The 9,990-nt window shown below is 46.9% G+C and overlaps 1 protein-coding gene across 3 annotated transcripts in view; it reads left to right on the top strand.

Annotated features, from left to right (window-relative positions):
• Positions 1–398: 398 nt before the first annotated feature.
• Positions 399–9,990, top strand: part of LOC147662848 (E3 ubiquitin-protein ligase TRIM39-like) — a 280,135-nt gene continuing 270,543 nt past the window's right edge. For all 3 annotated transcript variants that reach the window (XM_086950855.1, XM_086950856.1, XM_086950854.1), the window contains exon 1: positions 399–833. In XM_086950855.1, coding sequence (XP_086806981.1) covers positions 420–833 — 414 coding nt within the window. In that variant the 5' untranslated portion in view covers positions 399–419. The remainder of the gene's footprint in view (positions 834–9,990) is intronic.

The raw sequence follows: 9,990 nt of genomic DNA, 5'->3' as shown, positions 1-9,990 counted from the left end.
GGAACCACTGGTGTAAACTATTGGCTTTGTGAATAACAATGCTATTAATTTATATATTTTCAAAGCCAACACATATTTTAAAAAATTGTCATTTAAAATACCAATAGCTTACACTTTCCTAATGCGAGACCTATTGCATTGCAAATGCTTGTTGTTTGTTCCATTCCTGCAACAGTTCTGTCATGTAAGGTAACTGGTTCTTTTGTACAGTGCTCCGACACCTTCGGGTAAAGTCCGCGCCAGACCATCCCTCCCTACTGCAGACACTCTCAGCCTCTCAGGGCAGTTCTGTGCAGGCGCAGCAACTAGTGAAGGTGGGAGGGCGTGTACGGAAGGAGGGACAGACACTCCCACTTCACACACTGGGAGAAACGAAACTTAATTTCACCACTTCCTCTCGGGCCGGTAAAGAAGGAAACATGGCTGCAGAAAACCAGCTCCGGAGCCTGAAGGAGGAGGCCACCTGCTCCATCTGTCTGGAATATTTCCCAGACCCCGTGTCTTTGGAGTGTGGACACACCTTCTGTCTGTCCTGCATCACTCGGTGCAAGAAGGGGCTACAGAACGACTTCCCCTGCCCTCAATGCAGGGAAATATCTCAAAGTAAAACCCTCCGGCCCAAAAGGCACCTGGTGAACATGGTGGAAATCTCCAAACAGCTTCAGATACCGAGTGCGACCCCCCAGGAGGCGAATCTGTGCCGAGAACACGAAGAGAAACTGAAACTCTTCTGTGGAGACGACCGGGAGCCCATCTGTGTGGTCTGCAGCGTTTCACATGATCACAATCTTTACACGGTGCGCCCCATTCGTGATGCTGCCCAGGAGTACACGGTATGTGTGCTACAGAGTTGGGTTCGGGGTGGAACTAGGCTACATGGTGGTCCCCTTCCAGAGGCAGCCCAGGAGCCCACGCGTATGCAAATTTGAAATAGGTTTGGGGGAAGGTGTAGACCCGCCTCCGAGACTCCCCTTCAGTGTTGCTGGAACAGTTTTTAGGGTGGGGTGCTCCTTTTAATGTTACATCACTAAAGTCATGGGGGGAGGGGGGTGTTGAAAAATCCACGTGTCAAACAAGTGTAGCAAATGAACCACGCCCATTCAACAGGGGCCTGGTGAGGGAGCTGCCGGTGCACATTGCCACAAATATATTACTGAAGCATGGTTAGGTAGCGCGCTGTTGTTACTAGACAGCTCACCTTCTATTGAAATGGACAGTACATTTGCACACACATGCAGTTTTACTGATAAAACTATATAACGCGCTAATGAAAATGTCTGGAAATCGAGTTTGTGATTTTTTTAATTATTTCCTCATCACCCAGTAAAGTGTCTTGGTTTGATATTATTAAAATCTATGTTTCCATCATTCTTCAGAATGTAAAAAATTTGCTTGATTTGTACTTTCCGAACTGCTGATATACTTCGGAATAGTTGTACAGGTAATTTACATGTTTATATTGTCTTTTGTGTTAGGAAAAACAATTGACTTTTCTACAGCCTTTCCTTTCACACCCCCTTGTACCCCCACAAGATTGACAGATAGTTGATTTTACAAAAGCCTCTCACATTGTAGGCAGAAAAAAAAGTAACCACCAATCCGCATGTGCGCTTTAGAACAAGGAGTGGGGTGGGGCCGGGTTTCCAATTCAAGAGGCTGCAGAGAAGTAAAGAAAAGGTATGTGCACAGCTGCCAAGTTTTCCAGGTCCATGTGTGACATGTCACTAGTCCTTGACCCAGGGAACTAGGCCTCTATGTATAATTTGTGCTGGAGGGGTGGTTCAGGGAAATGAAAAAAATCAGAATGTTCTTGTCCCCATGTGTTCAAATGAGAAACACAAAGTAATATACATTTGTTTTTAAAAATTGTATTCGGAAATCTCCTTCAAAAAAAGTATAAAGCAACTGAAAGGCACTGCACTGTGTACTGCAACACCTTCCTCGTGGACTTGCCCTGCACCAGTGGTCTTTAAACTGTGAGGTGCCCCCTGTGCCTGTAGGACCTGAAGATACTTAAGTGGGGGCTCCAGGCGTTGGCTAAGAGAAGTACATTATCGGAGCCCCTTTCAGTGAGTCACGGGCAAGCAGGAGTTACTGGGCAAACCCGTGGTGGCTGAGGCCTTTTACTCCTGAGGTCCCGGGGCCCGCCTAGTATTGATCCTATACTATTTCCAAAGATTGTGGGTATGCCCTATTACTGCTGCTGTTTTCCATGTATAAGGAAATGAAATAAAACAAGTAAAATGACCTGATTTCAGATACTTTGTGGATTTCTACAAAAGGACATTCATTTAGGACGGGTTGAACCTCACATTGTGGAAATTTTGGATAATAGTTACAACCATTTGGCGTGCTTTGGTGTGTGTTGATCAAAAACTAGTATGGATCCTGCTCACCTGGGCCAAGTATACCTTCTGCACCTGACCGTCAGTTCTGTGGTGACAGATGAGCAGTCAAGGCTCCTTCGAGGGGTAGCGTAGATACACATCAGAGAACACGACTCCTAACTCAACGTGCAAGCAGTGCAAACAAAAAATCAATGTCCAATTAAATACTTGTTTCTATATAAAAATACATATTTTAATTCAAATTCTACACATGCAACGATAAACGACATTCAAAAGCAATAATACAATCCTATTCTAATCTGGTAGTTGTACGGCTACTGTCTGTCTGACTAACTTCAGTGCAGTGGGGGCTTTGATGTTATTCTCCATTCACTGATGACCACATTCAGGGAATGCCAACTATAAGGCGTACTCAAGTTTTCCCCTCTAACTCCTTTCAGAAGTTCTGTCACAAGAGTCTAGAGGGTCGCAGTACCAATGGCAATATGTCCTCCGGGGCCCCAAAGGCCCAGTTCATGGCTTACCTGCTCCAGGACTATGGAACCCTTCAGCGGTGCAGAAAAGTCCTGCTCAGGATCGACTAAGTCGGGCTGCACGCGGTCACAAGAGGCAGCATCCAGCAGGCCCTGTCTCTCTCCTCTGATCCACGCTACCAGCTGGTTCTAGCGATCGGGGTTGTTCCTGCTCCGATTATTGCAAGGTAAGTCACACTTCCCTTTTCTGGGGGAATGTTGATCTCCTTGCCCTGACAGGGCTCCCGCAATGTTCTTTGGTCCTCCGGCTTCCTTCGGTGCAATCCGCAGTATGTGGACCCGACTCCCTTGGTGACAGGAGCAGTTTCTTGGTCCTAAACAAGGGCCCGAACACTTGGCATCATCATCTAAGGCAGACTCTCCTAGCATACAGGGTCACCGCCACAGCACACACAAGTCCGTTCACACTGATCTAGATTTGATGTTCATGGTGCACACCCCTCTGGCACACAGGGCCACACCATGGGGTCATGCAGGCCGTTGTCTTCCACACAACCCTCGCTCCTCGGCTTAGTCCCCAACGGCATCTTCTTGCACATGGGGTCGCCGAAACAATCCAGCACACAGGCTATTGCCTGATTGGTGCAAAAGTGGATTCTTCACACCTTGCGCAGGGAGTCTCCACGATAGGGCTTCTTCCTGGACCTTGCTCCTTGCAACACTCTTCTCTTTCTCACAGGGCACACTGGTATTGGCAAGCTCTGGTCCTCCAGGTTCAAGGGCAGGGGTTCTTGGTTTTCCTGGGTGATGTCCCCCTTATTACATCCAAGCAAAAATAGGACACTGTTCCAAAGGCTAGATGCAAAAAGCCACCCAATGAAGAAAAAGAAAAAGAAAGAGAAGAGAGAGAAAGAGAAGAAAAACAGAGGTTCTAGGTAGGGTGGGCCCATCAATCAAGGGGAAGAACATGTCTTGCCTCTTGTTGGCCTCACACACCCCGGAGGGTGTCATGCTTCATCACTGGCATTTGCTCCTCGTTGGGACCGGCGCTGCAATACTCAACGGGTCCCCCAAAGGGTCACTTCATCGGAGGTCTTTTGAGGCATGCCGGATGGTGCATTAGGGTGTGTGGGTCCTATGTAAGGGTAATGAAAAAGCGTGCATAGTGGTTTAAAACTGTCAAAGGGTTGCCTTTCAAAAGGAAATGTGGGTAATAGCGCCCTTGACAGAATAAAAAACTCCTAATAGGAGTATAATCCCAAAAGGGCATATTATGCCTTGATGTCATAAAACTGTCAACATGTTTCGCGCCTCTGCCGCCGTTAAAGGTCGTTGGCGCTTCTTCAGGACCAGGATGTGAAGATAAAAAGAAGTGCACATGAATGTGGTTTAAAAAAAGCTGCTGTACGCGGAGGGACGCGGTAGGTGCAAAGGCACAGGCACCATTCACGACTTAGTCCAACTAGGTGCAGACGTCCAACGCTCACAGCCCTTGGAGGGACTCTCGGTTAGTCGGGAGATTTTGATCAGGAGCAGCACAAAGATCCGCCCTGACCTGCATTAAGGGTATTTATTAATTTTTTAACCACATTCACGTGTACTTCTCTTTATCTTCATATCCTGGTCCTGAAGAAGCCCCAACGACCTTTAACGGCGACAGAGGCGCGAAACATGTTGCCCTAAAACATAAAACACACACTCTACAGGGATCAAGTCCCAAAGATGTCCTAGTTGTGACTGCAGGGCTCATTAATATGGGAAAAAACATTGTCAACAAAGGAAACTGATTGTATACTTGCTGTACTGCAGCCAATGGCGTCATGAGCCTCTTAGATCAGTGGGGACCCTGTGTTATTTGCACTCTGTAAGGAAAATTGCTGCATTAGGTATGCGTCGGGGGTCTCACTCGGTGAGAGTAGGAGTGGCCTCTCAGAAGAGGCTATGCTGTATTTACATAAGTCAGGATACTACCTCGCATGATCGTCCCCCTCACGGCTCCGTGGATAGTGTGAAGCCGGGAGGTACTCTTATTTATACTATGCTTAATTGCCTAGATTTTTCCCGCCACTCGTGTGGTGTACATGGGTATCGGGAGCGCTTCTATTAGTGGTTTCTATTTAAAGAGACAAACAAGTCCCTGGTGTGGCTCTGGGTCGCTTAACCCGGAAAGGAAAGTGACGCGAGGCGTTGACACTAGAACGCTTGCTAACTGACTGTATGGGAAAGCGCAATTCTGATTGGATCATCCAGAGGCGCACGTATGATATTTGAAGAAAGATGCCGTGATGACAGATACCCAAGGGGGTGCGCGAAACTGGTGTGATCGTCACCCAGGCGCATCACAAAGGGCTGTGTGTTGATAAACACAGGCAAAAGTGAAGGGGCAGATCTAGTTCAATAAAGAACAAGGGTGTATTAAAAAAACTTAAACCGGCTCCAAACAACCAAGAATGACAGAAAAACTGATTCTGTCAAAAGAAAAAAGGAAAAACGAAGAGAGATGAAATTATGAAAAAAAAATTAAAATAAATTAAATTAATTTAAGGATAAAAACAAGCAGATATTGGCCAAGCTATTGCTGTACTCTCTGTGATGGTATGAAGCTGATAGGTCAGAAAAAGCCAAATACTAAGGAGATGTCTAAGCTGATTATGCTGCTGTTTTGTCGATGAGTTACCATGGTGGCACCCAAAGTTTATTCTAGTCAAGCGAAATGGCTCCAAGATATATTGTCATTTAGTCCTGTTATGTGGGTGCCCGGACGGAACACCCATACTGTTCTTTTTCCAGGAGACCACTCTCAGATGGTAGTTGTTCTATGATTGTCCAGTGTAGGTCGTTTACTGTGTGCGTTTCAGATAGGTAGTGTGTCGCCATTTTCGTGGTGCTTTTCTTGCATCGGACATTGCTCTTATGTTGCCCAATGCCTATTTTAACTCTAAACCGCAAGGGCATGTGATCATGTAAATGACGTTCCGGCTGTTACAAGTCGTAAATTTCCTTTGCTCCCATTCACTGCCATTCCTAAACTTAACCCATCTGCTTTTTTTAAGTAAGATGGCAAGTACTGCAGTTGCCACATGGGTGGTGGCCTTGGACTGGTTGTAGAGTCGGGTTATTGGTAGTTGTGACTGAACCTGGGCGTGGTTGTCCGTGAACGAGCATGTCCTTCAGGTTTCTGCCCCTTTTGTGTGCGAACAGCGATTTCTCAAGATTCCGTTTTCCACAGTTAAGGATCTTTCAATGTTTGTTCACAATTTTTTATATTTTGTTGGAATGAGTGTTGTAGGTTGTCACGTAGATTGGTCTAGCCTCTTGATCCTTAGGAACTTTATCTTCCAATAAAGCCTCCGTGTTATTGTTCCGCGCCCTCTTCATTGCTTTGTCGATAATTCGGACCTGGATCGTTCTGGTGGGAGAGCTTGGTCTTCAAGTTGGAGGCTTGTTTTTTGTAGTCTGTTAGGTTGGTACAGTGTCTCCGGAGATGGAGAAACTGCCTGTGCGTAGGTGACGCGGGTGAAAACTGTTGTATAGTAGCAGACAGTTCTTAGCAGTGGGTTTGAAGTGTGTGGTGGTTTTCAATGAGCCCCCGTCTGGGTATATGTTCAGGTCAAGAAATACTAGTTGGTCACGTGACGTAGTGCTGGTGAATTTCAGAAAATAATTTTGCTGGTTGAGCCATCCCATAAACTGCTCGGTTGATGGAATGTCTCCTTCCCTGATGACCAGCACATTGTCGATATACCTCTTCCAGGTCTTGATGGTATACCTGAAAGGGTTATCCTGATGAAGGATCCTGCAAGTCTCCTAATGGTGAACATAGAGACCAGTCAGACTGGGAGCGAAGGTGCTCCCCATGCTGGTCCCATATTTCTGCAGGTAGAGTGTGTCCTCATATAAAACAAGCATTTGCAATGCAATAGGTCTCGCATTTACGCGAGTTTAAGCTGTTCGCATTGTAAATGACTGACTTTTATTTATGTTTAAAAAAACGAAAACAAAAATAAAAGGCATTATCATTTGCAATGTCAATAGTTCAAACTCGCGTAAATGCGAGACCGATTGCATTGCAAATGCTTGTTTCTCAAGCATGCCAGGTGAAGTATTGAGATAGGGGAAGGACAGAGTGCTACCAGGCAACTACGCAAGAAATCATCAGAGGCATGGCAGGATCATACATACAGCCAGTGGCGTAAGATAATGTACACAGAGGAAATGACAATAATAAGCAGCTACATATGCACAAGAAGGTCATATGAGAGATCACACAGAAAAGAGAACAGACACAGGTAGCAGAGGGTGCTCACGTTGCTGATATGCACACCGCAAAATAAGGACAGCTACAGTGAGGTGCTTGCACGCAGTATGTGCCCATATGAGTCAGAAAGGAATACACGGTGCTCATCGTAACCAAGCACAAAAGATAGCAGAATATACTGCTGACATGCGGAGATGCACACATGCAAAACACAAGTAAGGAGGGAAGGGTGCTAACACGCAGCCATGTATCCAGGAGAGAGAAATGCAGGGCTCTTGCAGTGTAATGCACATAGGAGATACAAAACTAGCAATGAAACACTGCAAAGACACCCCCAGTGCAAAAAAACACAATCATTTGGAATGTTTGTGTTTTGTTTTGGCAAAGTGTTATACTAATCTGCCCTTGATGAAAGTCTCTTGTCATTATGGCTCTAAGCTCCTGGCGCACAACCCACTTGCAACTGTCAGACGGGTCTCTGTATGGTGCCAAGAACTCCAACAAATGAGAGCGCGAACCTCGAGCTGCCGCTGACGGTACTTCCGCAGGGACAGTCGCGCGTCCTCCCCCCTTAAAGGCTCAAAAGGATTATTTCCTGTTTAAAAAAAAAACACTGGAAAATAGGTATTTACTCCGAAATATAGTGCCATGACGCAGACACCGGCTTGTGTATTTCCAGGCAGTAGAGGTGGCATGAAGGGCAGCCACAGCCGGACCGAAAGGGCAGAGCAGAGAGGGCGGAACTGGTATACGAGGTGCCCCTGGAAAGCAGGATTGATTCTGGGCATATGAAGCAATCTTCCCGCTGAGGAGGACTTACCAAGCAGCTTTGACTCGGTCATTTTTACTGTTTTTCTCAATTACATGACGCACTAAACTGAACTAACACGGCTAAGTACGCCAACTCCAAATAAATGTTCTTTTAATCCTGAGGTATGCCCTGTCCACCTGGGGTTGGCATTGGACAGGGAGAGGCGTGGCTTTTCTTTTGCAATCCCAGCTTCCCCACTTAGTCAAAATGAGTGATCCTGGGCACAACTAGTTACCTTTGGCTGTACCTCAGTGTTCTCTGTTTCACTTGGGACTCGCTAAGTAAACAACCGGTAGTATTAAAACAATCGCAAAGCCTGCAAAAGCAAAAACCCTCTCCAGCCTGAGGCCACTATGACCCGATGAAGCCCGGGCTTTCTGCCCGTCACACCGACCCAACTTTGAATTCGCCGGTGTTCGCTCTCTTTAGGAGCTCAAACTCCCAAGTCTGCTTCCACCTCAACGTCAGCCCCAGGAAACACCTAGGCCGCGCCCGTGCACGCGCCCTGGGCGTACCTACGTCAGCGCCGTAGTATCGTGAGGGAAGCCCCGCATATGGTGATGCACCGAAGAAAACACCAGAGGAGTGCGGAGCCTGGAGAGCACAGCGAGGCGACGTGACAAAAGATCACGGTGAGTGGAGGGGGGATATGTGTGTGTGTCTGTGTGCGCGAGAGCCCGTGAGTGGAGGGAGAGGGGGAGGGGTGTACGCGCGTGTCTGTTCGAGTGTTTCTGTGCGTGTCTGTCTGTGTGCGCGGGGGTCTGTTTAAGGGGGGGTGCGTGTGTGTATGCAGTGTGTGTGTGCCTGTGTATGCGTGTGGCTTTGTATGTGCGCATGCGTGAGTGTGGCTGTGTGAGTGTCTTGGAGCATGGGAATGTGAGGCACGAGAAGGGCACGGCGCCGTACGTGCCCACGAGGTAAAATCTCCGGCAGGAGAAGCGCATGTCAGTCTGCTGTCCACATTCCCCCCAGAGTGATAACATAAGTTGTCGATTTAGACAGCAAAAGCACTCCATTACTAGATACTAGATTCCGTGGTGTTTGGTAATCCCACATGGAAGAGAAAAGAATCTCCTCAATGAAAATAATCTCCTCAATGATGTTGAGTGTCTCATCGTGGGACAAACTTATGTACAAGCTCTCCACGTCGAGCCCCAGTAGTAGTTGTCTTTCAGTGTCAAAAGTCAAATCTTGTAGCAGATGGAGTACTGCTTTTGTGTCTTTAAGGTAGGTGTTAGTTTGTTGGATTAGTGGGCGGAGGAAACAGTCAGCAAATTTAGACAGAGGCTCTAATATAGAGCCTATGCCCGAGACTATCGAGCGGCCTGGTGGTTGTACCAGGTTCTTGTGTATCTTGGGGATGGTGTAGAAATACGGGGTCCTAGGTGATTTTTGGATCAAAAACTCTGCATTCTTCTTAGACACCCAGTTGTGCGCCAGAGCTTCTTCCACCATCCCCGTGATTTGGATCCGTAAGGATTCTGTGGGGTCTTCCTGTAAGATCTCATAATTTGTTCTGTCACCCATTAATCTCCTGCATTCATCGTCATAGGCCGTTGTTGTCTGAATTACTATCGCCCACCTTTGTCAGCTGTTTTGATGGTGATCTCTTTGTTGGTTGCTAATTGTTGTATGGCTTCTTTCTCCATTCTGGTAGTGTTCTGAAAAAGTCTGGCAGTCTGCGGTCATCTGTCCTAGGTCTTCCATCACTGCCTTCTCAAACGTCAGTAGTTCGGGTAGTGTAGAGTCCGGTGGGATGAAGGTTTATTTTAACCGTAACCCCGTGTCAGATGGTTCAGTTGTGGTGGTATCCTTCTCCTTGAAGAAAGCCCGTAGCTTCAATTTCCTTATGAATTCTTGCATTTCCGCTGGATCTTAAATTTGTCCATCCTGTTTGTAGGTACAAAACCCAAACCTTTTTCTAGGACTCTTTTCTGAATCTCCGTGAGTTCATATTCTGTTATATTCACCACTAGTGCCCCTCTTGCTGGTGGACGCCTGGTTGTTGAGTGAGCTCGTCCTGCTCCTCGTTGAGACACATGGGTCCTCTACCTATTCCATTGTCCAGTGCACATTGTTGCCTGTCCTGTTCCTGCTTTG

This window comes from Lissotriton vulgaris, unplaced genomic scaffold, assembly GCF_964263255.1.
Source record: "Lissotriton vulgaris unplaced genomic scaffold, aLisVul1.2 SCAFFOLD_482, whole genome shotgun sequence".
In the NCBI taxonomy this organism is placed as follows: domain Eukaryota; kingdom Metazoa; phylum Chordata; class Amphibia; order Caudata; family Salamandridae; genus Lissotriton; species Lissotriton vulgaris.
The sequence above is the reverse complement of the archived record's forward strand: the minus strand, read 5'-3'. Positions and strand labels throughout refer to the sequence as shown.